This window comes from Parasteatoda tepidariorum, chromosome 3 (genome assembly GCF_982258835.1).
Source record: "Parasteatoda tepidariorum strain Cologne lab strain chromosome 3, Ptep-v5.0, whole genome shotgun sequence".
NCBI classification, from domain to species: Eukaryota; Metazoa; Arthropoda; class Arachnida; order Araneae; family Theridiidae; genus Parasteatoda; species Parasteatoda tepidariorum.
The window spans coordinates 35,654,379-35,677,184 of NC_141757.1; the positions used below are offsets into that span (position 1 = coordinate 35,654,379).

At 29.0% G+C, this 22,806-nt stretch overlaps 1 protein-coding gene across 2 annotated transcripts in view; it reads left to right on the plus strand.

Moving 5' to 3' along the window:
- LOC107454073 (partitioning defective 3 homolog) overlaps positions 1-14,306 on the plus strand; it is a 74,708-nt gene extending 60,402 nt beyond the window's left edge. For both annotated transcript variants that reach the window (XM_043040269.3, XM_043040270.3), the window contains exons 14-20: positions 1,840-2,024; positions 2,185-2,433; positions 3,832-4,009; positions 5,796-5,906; positions 7,486-7,702; positions 9,008-9,072; positions 13,275-14,306. In XM_043040269.3, the coding sequence (XP_042896203.2) occupies positions 1,840-2,024; positions 2,185-2,433; positions 3,832-4,009; positions 5,796-5,906; positions 7,486-7,702; positions 9,008-9,072; positions 13,275-13,698 (1,429 nt within the window). In that variant the 3' untranslated portion in view covers positions 13,699-14,306. The remainder of the gene's footprint in view (positions 1-1,839; positions 2,025-2,184; positions 2,434-3,831; positions 4,010-5,795; positions 5,907-7,485; positions 7,703-9,007; positions 9,073-13,274) is intronic.
- The last annotated feature ends 8,500 nt before the right edge of the window (positions 14,307-22,806 follow it).

The following is a 22,806-nucleotide window of genomic DNA, read 5'->3' on the forward strand; positions in this document are numbered from 1 at the left end:
TTTTTACCAAACCATAAAATATAGCATAAGCTTGACTACCTGAACAGGAGAAGCTGTAAATTCCAGATATTTGAGTGTTGAAAATAAATTTTTAATATCACCTTTTTTTGTGGGGGGGGGGAGAATTCCACATATTAATAAAAACAAAGTATAGCATTAAAAAAAGACATATGCGAAAAACTATGATTGTTGTTTCTATTATAAAACTATAATAATTATTAAGATAAACAAAATACTGGGATTACAAAGTTTTAATAGATGATGAAAAGAAACTTACTAGGTGCTAAATTGTACAATATAGAACAATCACTATCGCATAACGTTGCTTTGTCATAATTTGATTTAAAATACCTAAATATTATTAAACAGCTTAATATCCTTACAATTAATTCAAAAAAACATTAGTAATAATTAAATAAAATAAATCTTGTATTGCCCAAAATTCACAAAACAATCATGAATGCGTCCCATTTCTTTTTGCTAATTTAAAATTTTAATCTATCAAATGAGAGAGAGATAAACAACTAAAAGCCTTAAAATAATTAAATTTAAAATGTAGGTTACAAAACTGCAAATGTGTCCCCAATATTTTTTTTCTTTTATGATTTTTCTGATTCTTGACTAGACTGCTTTTGACTATTTTAAACCAGTTTTGAATGTAAATTCTGAAATATATTTTTTCATATGCACTCGCGGAGATGATAAAAATTGCTTTTTTTCTGAAGAATGTTGTCACTTACAGAGGAGGTTATTTTTAAATCTTTCTATTAATATATTGATTTTCTAACTGTTTGGTTTCAAAATTTGTTTTTGCATAAACTATCATGCTGACAAATATGTTTTAATTTTTTTTTCTTTCTATAATATCTTTTGTTCATTTGCTTAATTGGCATCTTTTGCTTTTTTAGGACCCCTATGTTTCACTGGGAAAAAAAAAAGAATTCCTTTTTTTTTTAAAGAAGTTAAAGAAAAATTTATACTTTGGTTCTAGAAAAAAAAAATTTAAAGTAGAAGGAATTCTATTAAAATCTGAAGTTTCTGTTAAAGTTCTATTGAATAACATCTTGTTGATTAATGTTTCCCATTTCTTTACAGTATTTTTCAACTTGTTGACTTAGAATATTTTTCAATGTAAAATCTTAACTATCTTCAAGTTAAGATTTGGAAATGAATGGTCAGTAGTCATATTCTATAAAACACAAATTTTATATTTTGATATGCCTGGAATTTATATTTTAGTGTGTTTTATTCAATGACTGTTTAGTTTAGTTCCTGTTTTGTCAATTTGGTCATTTCAAACCATTCACTGATTTTATTTAAAAATTGTTAACTCTTCCCTCCTATATTACTGAACGTGTTATCATAGTATAAGCATGATTCTTTTTTTCTTTGTGGTGCATGATTACTTATTTTAAAAAAATAAAATTTAAATCTTTTTTGTTACATTGAATGAAAATAAGGTGCCTAAGGTTGTCTATTCCTAAATGTTAAACTAAAGACAAATTATGCAGTTGCTCTCTTAAGAGCAATTATGTGTTAATAGCTTTAAAATTTTATACATTTTTTGTAAAGTTAATGTATGAGAGATAATATTTCATTTTGAGAACTGTAATGCACTCTAAATAAAATTGCTTTTTCTGTAATTATATGTTTAAAGAATGTTTATTTCATTGTGCTTTTTTTTATTTTTTAAATTAACATGTTAATGCATAGTTTGTGCGTGTGTTAACATTAAAGGAAGTCAACTTTTGGTAGTATTACCTTTTCTTTTATTTCCATCCCCATAATTAGCAATAGTATTTTGAAAATTGAATGCCTAAAAAAATTATTTCTGTTTAGGCTTTCTCTAGATGACCCGAATGCTGGATTTGAGAGGGATGGCTTTGGGAGGCAAAGCATGTCTGAGAAGAGACATGCCCAGCTGGATGCCAAAAACACTGATACTTACCAACGCAATAAGAAGGCACGTGAAGAGAAGAAGCACTACCTTGAAGATGATCAGAGCAACCCCATCACCGGAAGTGGTAAGGAAATGACACCCATTGCCTTACATGACTTTTTTATTTATATTATTCATTTTATAAATACATGGTTAAATATTTTAAATGTCGTCATGAAAAATAAAATTATGAATGAAGCGTTTTAGGGTTCGATTCAGATTTAATGTTTTTGTTATTCATTCAGATTCTATCTTAATTCATCGTAACCATCAGACAGCAGAAGCCCTTGGTCCCTCTCTAGGCCTTCGAAAATCAAGCAGTTTAGAGAGTCTGCAGACGATGATACAAGAGCTGAACAAAGACGACGAGGTGATGAAGAGAGCCCTTGAGTCTGGGGGAGCCAGGAGTTCTCGAAGCAGAGGATGCAACGAGAGCTTTCGAGCTGCCGTGGACAGATCCTATGATGCCCCTGCTGCATCCACCATGGACACATGTAAGAATTGTTATCATTTAATCACCGTAAATTATAGCTGTAAAACATATATTATTGATTTTTTTTGAGCAACATATAGATGCGATTTTACCAAAGAAGAAAACTTTTATTTAAAAAAAAAAATTCTTTTTAATAAATATGTCAGTATTTTTCTTGTATTGTATTTACATAGCTGCCGATTGTTCTGATTAAAATAGTATTTACTCCGATTTTTTAACCTTGTTCTGAAAATGCAATTTTAGGTCAAAAAGTTTTGATTTTAGCATTTTTACTGGTGCTGAATTTCTTTCAACCCTCAGTGACGAGCGACCAGGAAATTCAAAGTAAGGTAAAACAACGTTTAAGAGCACAAAAAATATTTTTTGTGCTCTTAAATGTTGTTTTACCTTACTTTGTATTTCTGCACAAAGGTCACCCTTATGTGTATTTATGACCAGGAAATTGACGAAAAGTCAAGACTACGTAATTATTGTTTTATAGAAAGAGAAAATTATTTTTGGAAAGGTCTGGGAATATTCCAGAATTCATTCACTGGTTAGGGTAAAATTATAAAAGCACTCTACACTTTCATTTAAACACAAATGTATTCTCTCCCTCTTTCAGATTGTGCACCTATTGTTTGTTCCACTCCACTAACCTTAGTTGGTTAATGGAAAACAGGTCTTTGTCAATCATCTACTCACATAGGCAGTATTCTTTTCTTTTACAATTCCATAAATCCATTATTTTTTTCATGTTAATATAAAAGTAAAAATTTAGCTTAAGCAAGGTCTCTTTTCCTTATCTATGATTCATATTCTCATAATTTGAAATGTACACATCGCAATTCGTTTTTGTACAACTTAAAATTACACACGATACTTATTCTTTGCCATTATAAAATCAAACATCGCAAATACGTGAGTAATATTGTTTATATGAAATTTTGAAAGGAATATATTGATTTTTTCTACTGGTGAATCAATGTTAGGATGTATGACAATACGTATATATGTGATGTGTTGGATTTTCCTGTTAATATCTACCATTTGTTCAAAATGCTTATTGTGTTATGTGTTCTTATTTACGTTTTTTGCAAGCAGCTATTTATTTGCAACCAAAATTCACGTTGTAGAACTTACGAAAATCTAGGTAGTTCAGATCTATATACTATAAACAAATCAATATCCAGTAACGATTAGTGTGTGCTCTGCATAAATATTATTACTCTTTAAATATTTAAAGACGACAAAGAATGATTGGAAGGAGACTGTGTCTTCGTAAATCTACTCTATATGCCAAACTGTTATGCATCAGAAGTTTGAATTTATCAAAAATTAAGAATTTGTGTTTGATATCAACAATTATTTGAAACCTTCGTTTATGTTTTGTATTTGTAACATTTGTCTTCCATCACAGTGGATGAAGAAAGTGAGAGTGGCAGCTCTGTCGGTCACTTGTTGACGAGGAGCACTGAATTCCCGAATGCTCACCAAAACATGGATGCTCTGCATGACGACCTACTCAGCATGTACTGCAGGAACAGCAAGTCATCCAAGAAGAAAAGCCTTCTCAAGGGTCTTGGATCTGTTTTCAAGTGAGTCTGTGTCTCTTGCAATCTGCTTATTCTTAACGCCCCATCCATTATTGGACTTCATTCATTCAAAATTGCCATCATCAATTAATTCATCAGAAACAATACATCAGCTGCCTGTCGAGGTGAAATTCAATTTTTCCTGTTAAATCAACCCTATTTCCCTCTAACAAAGGGAAAGCATACAGAGGAGATTGGGGGAGTTTTCCAGGTATCATTTATAATAACATAACAAAACTTTTTATGAAAAATAATCTTGGATATTAAATTTTCTAAAGAAAAAGTCTAGTTTTTCTGACCTAATTGTATTTAAACTTAACACATTTGAACAAATATTTAAAAAAAAAATGAAACATACAAATTTGCAGAAATAAATAGCATAAATCATTATTATAACCAATAAACAAAACCAACAAAAATTCTCAACTTTCATGGTTTCACGACTTTAAAATATTTCAGCTTTAAGCAATTAAATTTAAAATCAAAAATACAAAAAAAAAAAAACTAATTTCACACTTTTGAAATATGTCTATTTAATAACAAAAATATTGAATTGCTCTTTACATGTTTAAATATGAAAATTTACATTAACATGACATTTTATAAATGGAACATTCGCTTGGCACTTGTCCAGGCCAATCACTAATCTAGTGAAAATAAATTCATCTAATCATTTTTTTCTTCTTTTAAGACATACTTTAAATTAATATACTCAGAAAGTTAAAAACAACAAAATACTTAGTATTTTGTTGTTTTTAACTTTCTGTTGTTTTAAAGGTTCATAATTTTGAAAAATATAAATTATGTCAATGTTAAAAATATAATCAAATAAAGAATCAATTTTATATTTATTTCAAAAATAAAAATTACTTTAAGACCCTGTTATACTGCTCATGCTTTTGGTAAATAACTGGCAAAAATATGGGATCAGTTCTTGTTTTATAGTGATTGCCAGCCTTTTTTTTTTTTTTTTTTTTTTTTTTTTTTTTTTTCTGGAAAAATTTATTTTGCTAAGAAGTGGAAATATTGCTAATTTTTCTTGTCTGTCATTGGTTAGTAGGCTTTCAAAGTGACTTTTCTTGAAAGAACTTATAAGGAACATAATTTTCCTCACTACACCTGTACACGGAACTCTTTCTTTTTAGGGGTCATAGATGAAACTTTGTCTGACAGAAATACAATATACAGAATGTTTTACAATCAGCTACATGCATTAGTAGCCTTTCTGGTCTCTCTGCAGTATTACAATTCAAACTAAGCACTAATACAGTTTCAAACTATTATTAAAAATTAAAATTTAATTAATTAAAGATTTAATTTAGAAAAATGTTCTTTCTTCCCCCTTTCTGCAGATGGAGCAGTTATTAAATGTGTAAAGTGTGCTGCAATCAAAAAAATTCAGGAACCTATTAATTATTGTTCTAATGCCATACTAGAATAAAGAGGGTGGCAAAATTTGTGCACTATAGTTATTCTGTGTCTTCAATTATTCTTCATTACTCAATTGAAGATAAATAATGCTTTTCATCACCCTAAAAATATTATAAATGAATGTTCAAAATCTATTCTTCTGAAGTATTGCTCATAGGTTCAAAAGTAGAAAGTCAAATTTTTAGGGGGTGGGAATTTTTTACAGATTCTAAAAGATAAAAGAGTATATGGCACGTTGTATTTGCTTGCCATACTTTTAAAATTAACATTCGACAGATTGGATGCATGATTCTATATTTCTTGATGATCTTTAAAAAAAATCCACTTCTTATACACATATTTTGTTGTTGTATTGAAGGTTTGGTAAGCATCGTAAGCATTCTCAAGATCTGAAAGGTAAAGGGGATGATGATTCTGGCCATGAAGACTACTATCATCATCAGCCTTCTTCTAAAGAAACAGACCCCAGGTATATTATCCCAACGTATTGTTATTGTGTTTTTCTTTTTCTTTAAGGTGTCTAAAGGATTTTCCCTTTAACAATTTTTTGAAATATATGTTAACTGGCACTAGGTATAAGATGAAACTCAACAAAAATACTTATAAAAAATGACAAACTCAATTTCTAAATTGAAATCGTCTGCAGACTTATGTATTTTATTTAATATTATTTATTCAAAATTTTCTCTGTGAATCTGTTTTTCTCAATTCAGAATTTGGTAATTGATTTGAGTATAGTGTGTTGCTTAAATTCATATTATCACTTGAATATTGATAACTATTTTATATTTGTTTGGTCTAAAGAAATCTTTTATTTATGTATAACAATTTAATTTTTTTTTCTACAATTTAAAAAAATACTTTTTACTTTTCAATTTTTTGATCTATTATGGTTAAAGAAGAATATATTTGCATGCTGAAACTTATTTCAATCAATAATTTATTTTTTTGGACTTGTATCATGCCCATAAGATGTCATAGTATCTCTCTTTTTTTTCTTTTTTTTTCTTTCTTTATTTATTTATTTATTTTTTTTATTATTAACTCCAAAGAAAATTAAATTATAAAAGTTCTTTGCATTGTTTCGCTAAAGTATCTGCATTAAAATAATATCTGTGCTTGTGATAAAATCCTGTCCTAAGTTAAATCAATTGTTGATAAGTTATAGAATGTTAAGAAAAAATTTCATAAATGCTTTCTTGAAGAAGTCAAAACCATCTAAAGCCCCTAACACACATGCTAGTACAGAACTAAATTTTTCCTTAAATTGATTGACACTGTATTGCTTTTTCATTCACTTACCTCTCTCTCTCTCTCTTTCTTTCTCTCTCTTTCTTTCTCTCTCTTTCTTTCTCTCTCTCTTTCTTTCTTTCTCTCTCTGTCTCTCTCTAACAAAAAGAAATTTCTTGTGTATGTGAGATATGTATTTAATTTTTTTAAATAATATCCAGGAAAAAAAATTCAGTCTCTGTCGTTTATTGCCTGGTTGAAGGAAATCCTGATTGCAGCGAGGAAATTTTTAGAAAAATTTATCGTAGGATGTTAGTCAAAAAATTTATTGCTGTTTCCCTAACCCACCTATCAACGTCTGATGGAATTTATTGAATCCGAAAAAAGGCCAAATGCTCTCTTTGTGGTACTTAACCTAACATTGCTTTCTAGATTAAGGAATTGAAGCAAACTATCTTATCAAGTGATAATTTTCTGTCCATTTGACACTGTTTAAGTGAGCAAAATGTTCATTAAACAATAAAATCTTGATAAAATCAGATTAGAAAAAAAATATTTAATAATTATCATTGGTAATAATTTTGATATTGAAAAGCAATGTAAAAACTTATGACTTTGTGACAAAATTAATCCTTTCTTATTAATTTAAAATTAATAAGAACAAAAATCAGAAGCAAGGTTAACCATCAATTTGTATAGTGTATATCAGAAAATGCCTGTTAACTTAAGAATGCAAAATATGCAATAAAACTTTCAATTAAAAATACTTGTAATTGTAATCTTTGTTTGATCCTTCTAACTTTGTGTTTCCTCCTCAGAGTGACAGAGATGAGTCGAGAGGATCTCCTGAAAAGGCAGTTACCCCAAATTCCCAGTAGTAGTAGTGACTCTGGAGGAATGCCCAATCGTCAGGAGAGAATGCAAAGCCTGAGAGAGCAGCACCAGCGCATGCACCAAAAGAGGCAGGGGCAGTATCCATTGGAGCAGAAGGAAGAATACTATGAGAATGAGCTGAAAGAAAAAGAAGGCAACTATGTAGGTCACCGTTTATTATTTTGCATTCTTATGTCCTTATTAAAAAAATTATGACCTATACATTATATAGCTTTGAATTTTGCTGTTGTAAGTTTTAAAATAACCAACACAAGTCTAACCATGTAATATTATGTTAATATAAATTAAATATAAAGGTAATTTTTAAAAAATTATAAATCTTTTTATTTAATAATATTATTTATCTATATTAAAAAATCGTAGGGGCTAACGCCACAATTTTGGATGTTCAACTTAACGCTACATTGCACTATGCTGTGTAGAAAAGTACAGGAATTTTTATAGAATAAAATTATTAGCATTCAATAATTTGTTTGAGAATTATTGACTGTTAAACTTGTTGAAAAAAATACCAGACTGGCCACCTTTGTTTATGAACTTAAGTCAAGAGTTTGTTTTTCTTCCTTTTTTTCAAAATTCCAATTTATTTGGAAGTTATTGTAATGTTGAGAACTTTTTTCTTACTTTTTTTTCGCTTTATATCATATTTTGCTTTGCTCAAAATCTATAAGACTTAGAAACTTGAAATTATGATGTTGTGTAGAAAAAAAAGAGTACAAGAAGTTTTTTAAAAATGACAATTCTAATGTTAGCTCAAGAATTATTAACTGTTAAACTTCTGGCAAAAAATAAATAAATAAAAACTTGCTTGTTGAACGAGTGTCTAAAATGCAACTACGGAGTTGAAATTTAATATGCTGATATGACCATTTTGTAATATAGTTTTCAAAATTTCCATTTGTTTGAAAGTTGTTGCAATATGTGATTTTTGTGATTTTTTTCAGCATTTTTGCTTTAAATATTACCTATTTATCTATTGTTAAAGAAAATTAATTTTTCCGTCATGTGGACTTCATTTTATAAACTTGCACTTGATTTGATGTGTAGCAAAAATAGCAACAACAAAAAAAGAGAGAGAGATTGCGCATTGCCAGATATAAATTTCAGATTATTATTTTTCAAATCCAGGTAATTGTCCATGTTATGTTTAACATGTTAACAAAAATGTTCTGTGTTTATATGGATAATATAGACATTTGATAAGAAATAAACTATAATAAATGAGAATCAATTACACGGGTTGTCAAGCAAAGCCTCATAGTAATTTTAAAAATTGGAATATTATTCAGATTTTTGTTTCGATTATTTGAAGATGAGGGTGACTGGCATAATTATTTAAGTGTTATAATAAGTGAATACACATGGATTGATGGTGTCTTCAAAATGGCCACTGGATGATTTCAGTTGAGGTTAAAAGTATATACAGTTTCCTTTCATGTTTTGTAGGCTCTTCCTTTTGAAGTCATTCATGGGAGATCTCACAGCCTAGATATTCATCTGGAAAATCCTCAGTAAGTTATCATTGTTATTTCAAATACAATATTTGAAAATCACATACATAAATGATTTGTTTAATGTTTTGCTATCTTCAGACCATATTGTGAACGAAATCTGCATCATGGAAACTCGGCTGAGTTATTTATTTTACTAGGAGATAAATGTACTTTTGACTGCTGATCTCTAACTGAGTTCTGGGGTACAAAATTCCGTCCTCTATGTTTGACGAGGGGGTGGGACTTGGAAGGATTAAATAGTTATTTCAGTTAAAATATAGTTATAAGTGAAATTAATTTTATGGGAACGCCTTGACAATGGAGATAACAAGGTGAATTTTAAAGTAATTTAAAAACAGGGGGGGAAATTTAATTGCTGGAAAAAAAATTTCAACAATAACATTTGTTTAATTGTGCTTAAATTGTGAGTGTGATTTTATTAGTCTAATAATTAAAAGTTTAAAATGAATTTAGTTCATTATGGATTAGCCAAAATGAAATTAGTTTCTAAATTGTTTAAAAAATATATATCAGCCTGCTATTTTATTTTTAATTTATGTTAAACCTAGATTGTTTGATTAATAGTTTTTGCATTTATATGCTATATTCTGTAATATGTCATCTAAATCTAAAAGTGCTGAACAACTGACATAATTCTGTGGTCACCAAACTGAAAATTATATAAACTGCTAAATTCATCAAAATTAAGCTTTTGAATAGTTCAACTTAAAATAGTTTCTACTCCTATGTATTTAAGAATAAATATGCAGGGAAGAAACACAGTATATCTGCCCTTATATTATTTTATATCGTTCCTCAAATAACATATTTATTTAGGATAAACACTGTTTAACTATTTTAAGAACTAAATTAATTGATACAAAATTAAATGTTGAAAAAGTTAAATGTCCAAAAGCGTACGATGTTTAAATAGTATAAAATTATTAATTTCTTATATTACTAATTCTGTTTTTGTTCAATAACCAACTACAGTAAGTCCGTTATAACGTCTCATTAATGAATGAAATTGTTGTAATTGGCAAATACGCATATTTAATGCTAAAATGTCTTTCATGTGCGGCAGGATTTCCAAAATCAACAGGAGAAAAGAAGTAAATTTTTTAGAAGGACGATAACAAAGTCAGTAGTCACCAACATGTTTCCATTATAAACAATGGAGTTAAAGATTGTAAAAGGAACACAAAATATTGTTAGTTTTTCACTTTTGGAAATTGACACAAAAAATAAATAGAAATGTTTTTATTTATTTCTATTTTGTGTAATATTGTTCTCTTAATCAGAAAAATATATTTCCCTAAAAAAATTTGTCTTCATAGCAAAAGGCCAGTAAATTTTAACTCGATATATTCATTCTAATTTTAATTTGTCATAATCCTTTTTATATATTAGAATATATTTTTTGGCATTTTGAGAGAGACTTAAAGACTTAGTAATTGTGGACTTTTATGTCGTACTTGTTTATATTGAGCTTTCGTTTTAATTTATTGTAAAGGAATCATAACTCCGCATTCTGTAACAATAAAAATTAGGAATACCAGGAAAAAAAGTTGAAAAAGGGAAATCAGTACAGAATCTTTTATATTAAGAATCAGAGGACAATTTTGACCACTCCAAGAATTTTTAGAACACTACTTCTTAAAATGATCATATATTGTAATTCAATGTTTATATAAATATTTTCACAATGTTCTAGGTTCTTGTTTCAATTTTCCCTGAAACGTACATTTTTATTTTATATTTTTTTCAAATGGTTCACTGAAATAGCACAAATAATAAGAAAATATGTGTATATATATTTTAAGGTTAAAATTTAAAATATGAAACAACAAATAAAAAATGTTTTTTTTTTCCAAAAGAAGTTAATTGCAATCATCTACTATATTTAAGATTTTTTATTTTTTTAAAAAAAGACTCATAATTCTGACGTTTTTAAAGTTTAGTATTGTCACCCCAAATGTAATAAATCAATTTATTTGAAGAATTAAGTAATTTTTGTGAAAATATATATCTTAAAACGTAGAAAGAAAATTTCTCTTTAAGTTTTAAAATTACCTACATTTAACTAAGCATAAAACTAACTGCATATAATTGAAATATATTTTATGTCACTGTTTTCCACGATATCAATAAAATTAGACTTAATTTATAAATTGATTTTTAAGGCTGTGATTATGTTGTACAAAAATTATTTTCAGCTTAAATCAGGTGATTTGTATCAAGCAGGGTTCTTGCTGTCCTAAAAAGTGCTAAAATTTTTTCCCAACTTTTTAGGGTCTAAAAAGTGCTAAAATTTCTTCTGAGTGCTAAAAAAGTGCTAAATATTTTTTATTTTGGCGTTTTGAAATTTTTTTTGAGTGGTCGGATTCCTTAAAACGGTTTCCCTAAATCCTTAAATTCTGTTGCCTTCGGCTCTTCTGCTGCCTCCATCTTTTTAGAAGATTCTTGGGCTTTGGGGAAAGAAGTTCTTTCTTCTGAGATTTTATGGGCTTTAAAAGTTGTAGAAAGCTACTACTCCTACAATTCTTCCAAAGACACTGGAAAATTATTTAGTACAATGTTTCCAGAAAGTTCAATAGCACGTCATTTCGCCTGCAGTGAATCTAAGTGTGCATATCTCTGTCATTTTGGACTTGCACCTCATTTTAGCATGCTACTTCTGAAGTGCATTGATAATGCCAAGTTTTATACATTGCTTTTTGATGAGTCTTTGAACAAAGCGACACAGCAGAAGCAGTTGGATATACATATCCACTTTTGGAACCTAGATAAGAACATTGTAGAGACGCGATACTTAACATCAGCTTTTCTGGCCATTTTGCAGCAGATGACCTTTTAGCCTGCTTTTATTCATCAGTCAAAAATGTAGACCTGAAGAAATTATTGCAGATTTCTATGGACGGTCCTGCTGTCAATTGGAAGTTTTATAATAATATTCAAGAAGATTTGTTAAAAGAACATGGTGTTCAATGCTATGCAATAGGAAGTTGTGGGCTTCATATTTTAAATAATGCATTCTACAAAGGTGAATCTGAAACAGAATGGCTCATTGGTTCCATCCTGAGCTCAATCTTCTATCTTTTTAAAGATTCACCCACAAGAAAAGAAGATTTTATTAATCAATCAACTGAGAACAAATTACCACTAAGATTTCGTAACCACCGTTGGCTGGAAAATGCACCTGCAGCTGAAAGAGCAATATTGCTTTGGAATGATCTGAAATCTTATGTGAAAAATGTTGGCAAGTTTAGAAAAGTGAAATGTAAATCCTTTTTAACTTTACAAGAAGCAATAAAAGACAAATTAATTCTTGTTAAGCTGAACTTTTTCTTAAATGTGTCGGAGCTAGTTTCACCATTTTTGAAACTGTATCAAGCAGATCGGCCACTTTTACCATTTTTTGCTGTGGATATCCAGGATTTGGTATTACATAGTGTGCAATTATATAACATTCTGAAGCCAGAATCTATAGAAAACTTAAATTCTCTGGAGAAACTGTGCCATTTTAATTTTTGTGATGAAAAGAATTATGTCTCTCTGACAAAAATCAGTGTAGGTTTTAAAGGTGACCAAATTTTAAAGCAGCTGTTGGCCACAAAAGTTATTTCTGACCGAGATCATATGAATATAAAGAAAGATTGCAGAAAGTTTATCACCAAAGTGTCAGAAACTTTACTGGAGAAATGTCCAATAAACTATTCTGTTGTAAGAAATGTTGCTTGCATCAATCCAAAGTTAATGTCAGAAAACAAAAGCAAGTGTGTTCTAAAAATGAGAAACATATTAAATTACTTAAGTCAAGAAAAGAAAATTGAGGAAAAAGATTGTGACAAAATTAAGCCGCAATTTGCATCATGTATAGATTAATTATGTAATTTTTACTTCATGAATCGTTAAACACTTTATTTGTACATTTTTAATATCATGTATAGATTAAGTATGTTATTTTTATTTTACATCAAGTGCTAGTTTTTTTTCTTAGTCCTAAAAAAGTCCCTTTTTTTTTTTTTTTTTTGAAATAATTGAGCAAGAACCCTGTCAAGTGATTTATGCCAACATGCCTATCACTTTACACATGCCTAATTAAATTACTATTGTTAGCTCGATAAATGTTACAGAATTTTCTTAAATGTTCTTTATTAATGCTTAACTCTTATATCTTTTTGCAGATATTAATCTTTTTTTAAATAAACCATTTTCAGAAATCACTCTAAAGGTGGTGCTGCATTCAGTGATACCAACCGCTACAGTCATTATATGAATTATAAAGAAATTCAGCAGCACATCTCACTGAGGGGGCATCCTGCCGCCACCAAGGCTGCTTCCGTGCCAGACTCCAAGCCCCATGGAACCCCACTGCCAGAACTTCCGACAAACTTTTACGATTATTCTGGACACCAACTCAGAAGAACGGGTCAGACTCCAGAGCTCTGCTCAAATTCACTACCTCGAGGCACACGTGGCTCTGACCGCTCCCTTCCCCATTCTCAAGCTCTGACTGCTAAACCATACTTTTTGCAAGAGACACACGATCACGATAATTATGGGCGTATGAACATGCATCATCCCTTCTACCCTAACAACAATAAACTCTATTCTCATATAGTGCCTGGCTCTAAAGTTTGATGAGTCATTTTGCTCATTTGTTTTTCTGTCTTCAGATAAGAGTTCCATTTTACTTAATCCAACTTATCTGTGAGTTTCTAGCCGTCCATATTAACAAAATCCTATATTTATACACTCACCTCTGGTCACTTTCCTCAACGCTGTTTGTATTTTTTTACTCAAAAACAAAACAGCAGTTTTAGCAGTGAAAAATGAATGCCAAATTATGAAAGTGAATTCGTTTGGTTTTGGGAGAAAAATAACGTAATAAAATATTTAATTAAAGACAACAAAAAAGGTGATTCAGTGTTTTCTCTAGAAAATTATAGTTATTTACCTGGAAGAGAAACTGTGTCAACGAGAAGTGAAAAGAGTGGCATTTTCAAAAAATACAGCTTTTTAAATAATTGAAAAATGTTTAAAAAAACTAATGCTACTAAATTTTTCTAGGTAATTATATTTCTAAAAATAATTATCTTGTTGCCTTTTACTCAGCATGTGAGTCCTTATTAAATATTTAAAAAAATAGCACCAAGTTGTTCCTTTTGGCGTCATATTATGAAAAAGTGGCTGAGGAGGACCATTCTATCAGAAAAAGTATTTTAGTGCTGCTACAAAAAAAAAGAAAAGTGTTTAAATAGAAAACTCATTTGAGCTTCCATCATTATGCTCTGATAGAAAAATCTTTGTTTTATAATGTGTGTTTAGCGTCTGTTAATCCGTGAATTTTTATGATTGTTGTTTGTTTTACTAATTCTGTAAATATGATTTTAAATAATTAAACCTCATTTAGATAGTTAATGTTTTTTTAAAGTGCAACTTTTAAATTGCATTTCTTTTGTAATTCAAATTTTATCTGCATGTTTGATTTTCATGTGTTTTAACTGATGTTATTATGCTTCATGTTAACAATCTTTTAAAGTGTTTTAATGCATTCCAAAATATCATATCCATGAAGATGCATTCCATCTTTTGTTTTAAAAAAAATTCTCTTTTGAATTTCTTTTGAATTCTCTTGTCAATTTTTAAGGGTGAAAAGAAATAGTATTATATTCACAACCTTAACAAATTTTCATAATTATTCTCTTTTTATTTTTTTTGCCTGCCACTTAATAACATATTTAGAATTTCAAATAGAGTTTATTTAAATTTTCATGTGACTAGTTTCTTTTGAATTAATTACTTTCTATTTTGATTTTAAAAATTCACTTATTAGAGTTTTTGAAAGTCGTAATGATATTTCAACACTTGAAATCTATTTCAATGTGTGTATTTAACTTATTTGCTTGTGTCATTTAAAATCAAAGAACATTTCAAACCCTTAAGTTGAAATGTCTAAACCGAAGCTATTGTTAAAAGGTGTAGACTTTATCAAAACTAGTCATTTCAAACAAATGCTCATACAGAGGCCTAAATTCTATTAATGTTTAAAATTATTGTTTCCTTTTTTTTTTTAAATATTTTTTTTTTTTCCTTTCCATTTTTACAGTATTCTTGTATGATTTGTAATTTTCTTTTTATGATAATGATGTGCTGTTTATGACTTGAAACATCTGTGATATTTTAATTTTCTGTAATCCCTCCCTCCCTGTATTGTCCTTTAAAATCTCACCTTTACGAATATATTAAGATGTGTACAAATGTCTTTAGAATTATGTTTGATAAATCGTTCGCAGCTACCACCTTTTTTTTTTTTTTTTTTTTTTTTTTAATCTTCTCTCTAAATTTAAATGCTACAATGTGCATCCTTAAAAATATAACCCACTACAAAAATTAGCTTTCATTTCTAATCTACCATGTATTAGATCTTTTAAAATTGTATGTGAATATGAGCTTGTTTTTAATTCTGAACTTCCATGCAGATACTTGAAGTCCCTTGCACAATAGTTTATGACCATTGTATTGTGGGTTGTACACGTTTAGGCATCTCGTAAGTATTCTAATTAGACATCTGTAAAAAAGAACGAATCTCTTTCTAAAATATAATACACAATTTATATATTTTAATAGAGTTTTAATTAATAAAATATTATAATTATTTTAATTAATTAATAAAATTTAATTGATATTGTGTAGGCTACTTTTTAAAAGCAGCCCCTTCTATAAAATGCTGTGTACAATTGATTATCACCAAGGCTCCTCTATGTTGCACGTGAGTTATAAAAAAATGCTAGATAGCCAGTGCACAATGGAATTTCTTTAAAATTAGGTCATTTTTAATCGACGCACTGCAGATCCAATTTACAGATGGTAAAATATATACAGTGTTCGTCATTGTGTAAGAAAAACTGGCCTGCATTGTCATCTGCTATAGTTTTGTAACCAAAATTTCAGTCAGCGCAATAGACCTGATAAATCATATTTTTTAATTAAGTGAAGTTTAAATTGGAAAATTATTTTATTTACTTTTTACATGCATAGATTTATGAGAAGTTCATGTTTTTTCTTGTTTTAACTGAATGAAAATAAGTGTTTACTGTTAGAAAAACTGTATCAAAGGTTTTTAGATTATTTCTAAAATATGCTTCTTGTAGTTTTTCACACACACATACTGTAATTTTATTATTCATATTCTATTTAAATATCCATAAATAAGTGTCTAATAACTAGGGAATAGAACTTCTATATTTTAAGAAACTCTGACAGTAATGTCATTTATATTGTGGAGAAAACCACTTAATGCATCTTACATAGATTCAACATGTATTAATTTATCAAAATATAAAGACTTGAACAGTAAAAAGGGGCGTTTCTCTTGACTGTGATAGATTCGAAACTCGTATGTCGGTACTTAATTGTTTAATTCATTTTGAGGAATAAAACTAAACTTAATTATCTACATCTTTAATCAATTTCCATTTATAAATATTTTTTTCTTCTTCTTGAATTTAACCAAAATGATGGAAGGAAGTTGTACACATAGTATAAGAGACTTTAAGTGCCTCAAAAATGATCATTATTTTTGTGTACTGTTTGTTAATATTTATTCATAAATATATGGAAAGTTATAAAAAAAATGATCAACGTGTATATAAAAAAAAACATTGTATGTATTATTTTTTATTAATAAATTGTATTCATTCCATTCTTTTTACTAAAATTGTATTTATGTAAATAAAATTATCGAATTTTATTTTTATGTTTGTTTTTTCATTTGATTTCTTATGAGATTTTTTATCACTAAAAGATATATATATTGACCAAGAAAAAAGGCTTATGTCTTCATAAATATTAATGATAAGTTTAAGAAAATCTGTCTGCATGCTGAATGGAAAAAGTAAACATCTTTGTAAAAATTACAAATGGATTCTCACTTTCAAAAAAAAAAAAAATCCTATTTTAATATAGTAAGTAAAGCATTCTTGCTTTTGGACGAGGGAGGTAATGGAGATGAAAGTTCCACAATGGCATGATTGTGGCAATGTGAGTAACATTGGGCCCGAGCCGCTTTTATGTCCTAGACAATCTAGTACCCATCGATATGCAACTGGGTGGGCTTCAAGCCGCCCCTGGCAACATTTTATTAATCCTTTAAATGTGCTCCTAATTGATTCTTCACTTAAAAATATCTGCTAACGTTATGTTCCTTATAAGTGCAGAAAACAAAGGAAATGGTTTGCTTAACTATGTTAAATTGAATAAATGTTTCAGTGGATTGTGCCATCAGGAAGTACTCTAGTTATAAATTTAGGCTGAACGCAAGCACCGGCATTAAAAAGAGCCATGTGCCCCTGTAACACGTAGAAGTTCCATGCAACATTGACCACAACTCGGCAGAGGGTCTACCTTTCTGCATGTAAAAATGTCGTGTGTGTCTGGAGACTCCTCAGACAGGGTCATTGAAAATTAAAATGCTGTTGATGTAGGAATTTTATTTTTTTAAATTTTGTAATAGTGTTTCGGTTTTTCTATGTGAAATTTTCAAGTGATTTTTCTTAAATTATTTTTTTTTCTCCATTTAAACGTAAATGTATTGAATGCATTTTGTCTAGCAAAAATTTCACTTTTCATTTTGAAAAGAATATTAACTTTCTGTTCGCCCTTCCTTGCTGGTCAACTCTGTCATTGCATTTCCTATGGGGAGAGATACCCCTCTAATCTCGCCTTTTTTTCTATTTCTCTTCATTTATGTTTTAGGGAACTTACTTAGCCAATCTTAATCGCCCCCGCTTTTCAGAATTTCTTTAATTTTAATTGGTTTTGTATGGTTTTTTACCAATCAACTTGTCACTAGACTTCCTCGCTTGTCTGTTTAGCAATGGAAGGTGTGAAAGTACCAATACAAAAAAATTCGGCTTTGTTTATGAATAACAGTACAAAATTGTACTTAATTTGTTCAAAATTGTTCGTATTGTACATAAAATCCTTATAACTTCTAAATTATTACTCGGATCATCTCAGGATTGGTCTTGTACAATTTAGTATGGAAAATTTACAGTACGTGTTCAAATAAATCCTGGATATCAATGTTATCTGTTTACATAAATATGTGTCAAAAAAGTACTATTTATACATAAAAACTCTTGCAACATTTGAACTAATTGACTCTTGTATGATCTCATTTCATTTACCGTAAAAAATACACTAGGAACAACGTCTTACTTGTTTAAAACGCAAAATCAGATACGTAAATAAGTACAAATACACATTTTTACTTTTTAGGGTGTCATTTCTATACACGTGAGAACTCACGGTTCCATCCACTCAAAGAGATACCACCCACACAAAGACGCTGCGTGGGTGATATCGAGTTCCAGGCTCTCCTAAATCAAACAGCTCCTACTATATCGCTTTAGAGGCCAAACCTGGACTCATCTGTGAAGAAAACAACCACATGGTGCCCCTCTAACGATCCCCTCTATGGCGCGCAGATGGCTAGCCACCTAGCGAACAAACCACCTTCCTGAAGCCAACGCAGAGTAGAATAAATTCTATTCCGAAAGCTGCACTAAACGAAGATTTGAGCTGACTCGGAATTGCAGTTCTATTCCTTCGTGCACATAAGTATAGATATCGGTCATCGGCGCACGTCTCAGCATTTGGGCGTTCTTAACTGAACCTCCTGAATATCGAACCTGTGGTTAGAAATTGTTGCCAAAGTCTATGAACCACAGGGGGACTCACATTTGGCCACTTCTACCTGACTTTGTCCTGCCTCTAGTCTTTCATCGCAGTTCTTCGGGCAAATGATACCTGGAGGTTGTTTCAAATTGGCTATCTCAAATTTCGAATTTACGAAACAGCGAAATTCGCAGGTTTGCTGTCAAACATTTAATACTATGCTCATTGCAGATGACGTCATTCCTTAGCAGACCCACTAATTTGCATATTGCAGTTTTACTTAGCAACTTTTACTAGACAAGATCTAAAAATTTTCTTGGGATTGGCTTATTTTTGGAAAAGTTATTGATTTTGTTTTTGTAATTTTTCCTTAATAATTGACCAGTGTACTTTTCCCGAAAGAGCCTTCTTTTGTTCAGAGTAAATATCAACATATTAATGAAATATTGTACGAAAATATCAATGTAATAGAAGCGGAGCTTAAAATAGCTGACATAAAAAAAATAACGAATATGCATACATTAACTGTGGTGTTATAATTCAAAGATGATCAAACGATTGATTGATAGCCTTTTTTTAAACATCGATTTTATTTGTTCTTTTGTCTATTCGATATTCTTCTTTTTACAAAAACTTGCATTCTTAACGAGCATAGTCCTTAAATGAATCATATAATCACAGGGTACAGGTGTCACCATTTTCAGGGTGCATGATTAATATGCTTACGTATTTCTTCCTCTGACTTGCAGATAAATGAGTGTAAACGTTTTCGTTTTCTCAGCAGCAGTTATATCCACCAAATTGTTCGCTTTCCCATTAGTATTTTCGATGACAAAAGGAGTCAGCTTATTTATTTCAGGTTTTAAACAGGAGTTCGTTGAGGAGAAAAAGAACGGGAACCAATGTGTTGAAGCGATAAAATTTAAATTTAATTTAAACAGATTTTACTTTTTTTTAAATCATATTTTATTTAAAAAAAATAAAAGTAGATAAAATTATCCCTCAACTATGAAAAGTCGTTAATAGCCTATGAAGAAGGTGCGAATGATGCTATTTAAGTCCGTGTACACCTGCTGCCTCGTGTATAAAAATTTCTTCTTGCAGGTAAGCATTTTAATAAAATGACAGAACAACAGGTGGATCAATAGGTTCCCTGTCATATTCAGAGCAAATCTGCTATATTATCCTCTACTCGCACCCAGAAAATTCTATTTTGTTGAACTTGCTATGATTCAACATTTTACTCCGTTATTTTTTTTTTAAAAAAAGAATAAATTGAATTTTTTTGATACCCCGAAAACAATATCTAAAGCGTAGGGATAAATCTTAAAGGGGCAAATTCTGAGTCCTGTATCTTCGAGTCATTTTTGACACGAATAATGTTCAGTGCACAAAATAAAAAACGAAAGAAAGAAACTAAACACCTTAATAACTTTGGATTTAATGATTAGATTTTCTCGTTCTGACATAAAATTCTAATAATAGTTTAAACGGTTGACCTAAAATATGGTTGATAATTAGTGCAAACGATATTTTAAGTTCCGACGAAGAAAAAAAAAAACCTCCTCTGAATAAAGATTCTTTTTTTTTTTTTAAATTAGTATTTTTGACCCATAAAATATAGAGTATAGCCGCAATCTAGTAAATAGGGTTAGGATAGAAGTCGGAAGTTTGGACGCCTTTAAGTTAATTTTGCACCTTTCGCCATGCATCTGCAACTATTTTTCAAAATCGAATCAAAAACTTCTTGCACACAATCACAATATAATTATTATTTTTCATTGTTTAATTTATTATTAATCGAAAAGCTTTAAAATTGGAAGGTATGCAAGTTTTTTCATTATTTTAAACGACGCAATTTTAAATGAGAAATTACAAATCGGTCAAATAGTTCTTTGAAATAAAACTTTAAGATATTTTCAGTTATTTTTTATTTTTTTTTAATAAAGTGTTAATTATTAATGGAATTTAATTTTTTATAGCAGTTGTAAAATGTTGATTATAAATTAGTTGTATTTTTATGTTAAAGTTTATTCCATTTAAATTTTATGCATACTTTTTATTGTAATAGATTAAATAATTAAATTTTTGACACACTAATTTCATGTCATTAGGACAAAAGCAATTAGGAGGATCACCAGCCCTCGTGATTACTTATCATTTCCCAGAAGAGCATTTTGTTAATAATTATTTGTTTTTTTTGTTGTTTTTTAATCGTAACTAAATGATGATTACCTAAATTTAAAAAATTCACTTGAACAGAAATAATAAGAAGAAATAATTTTACTCGTCAATGAGACTTTTATATAATAATTCAAATTGGAAACGGCTTTTATTAAGTATTACATGTAACGGTATTTTAATACTGACGTATTTTAATACTACTCATTTTGACACGAAAAATATACAGTGCGCGAAAAAAAAAATATAAAAAAATTATTATTTCTTTCTTAAAGGATATTCTAATTTTTAAAAATATTGTTATTTTTTATGAACACCTAATTTTTAATATTATTTTTTTAAGAAAAACTCCTATTTTTATGAATATTATTTATATTTAAAAATTGTATTTAAATAAAGATAGTTTAGTAAATAAATAAAAATTAGCTATAGCAATAAAATTATCTCATTTTAATTGTAATGTATTATTGTGCAATCGAAATCATCATTGATTAGAAATAAAAAGTATGTTTTATTATATGCATAGAAGATTATATTGCGTTATTTTAGCTGTCAATAAAAATGCTGACAATTTATTTAATTAAGCACAATTATATTTTAAAGTTTCACAAATATAATTTGGTAACAAAAATACGCACATACAATAAATGTAGATCTGGGTTAAAGAAGAACTATGACATAACCGGATGCTTACCCAATATTTTTAAAATTAAAACTGAAAGAAATTAATTTTTTTTAATTAATCATGTTGTGCTAACATCAAAACAATAAAATCATCGCGATATAGAAAATTCATTAAATATAACAGTGTAAATAATTACGATTTTTTATGAAGATAAATTAAAGAGCTACGATCAAATGATATGTTCGGGTTAATTTATTTAATGCTGATTAAAAAAAACCTATGCTTTTACCATAATTAAGTTTTAAAAATATTATATAATATCAGATTAGAAAAATTATACATATAATTACATGCAAAACTCTAGACTTAATAGGGTCAATATTACATTCTTCAATGAGAAATAAATTGGAGGAAGTTGACATTTTATTATAAGAATGTCTAGAAAAAATTAATTTGCTAACAGTGAAAATAAGGCAAAAAGTAAAGAAATAGACCAGATTACATTCTGATCTATTTAATAAAATCAAAACATGAAAAATCCTCTTCGTATCACAATGGAACAAATTAGAGACAATAGAAAGAAGAAAAATTATGTATAGATTTGAATTGTAAACTATTATACTTTCAGGGCTAAAATATAAATAAATAAACTGACCATCCTGAATAACTGTTGATCTAACTTCACGTTCTAGGACTCAATATTAATGGTTCAAGGGGTTGGGAAATATGTTAATTAATTAATGCTGGCGATATTTTAAGTCACGAAATCAGACGCTAAAATGCACTTTCTCTGAACAAACATACCATTTTTTCAACTGATTCGAAGTTTTTTGAATCCCAAAATATAGGGGGTAGCCGCAATCTGGGAAAAATTCTCCCCGTTGTTTGAACAAGTGAGCGATCCAAAGTCTGAATCCCTTAATGCTAATATTACTTTTTGTATAATTCGCTATATCTCGAGAAGTCATGAAAATGGAGAGAAAAATTGTGGAAAATTATAAAATTCGTTTATCCAAAGATACAAAAAATAAATTTTAATAATTATTTTATTTAATAATTGTCGGTGTCGGAACAAATTTGAATTGTAAGATATACCTTCACATAGTTTTAAAAGAAGGTAGAAGCGTGGCAAAATACAAAATATGAGCGAAATTTAACGAATAGTTCCTGAGAAATCAAATTTTAAATATACGGCTTTTTTAAAATTCGATTTCTCAAGAATTCAAATTCTGTATTCGAACTAAATGAATTTAGAACAACCA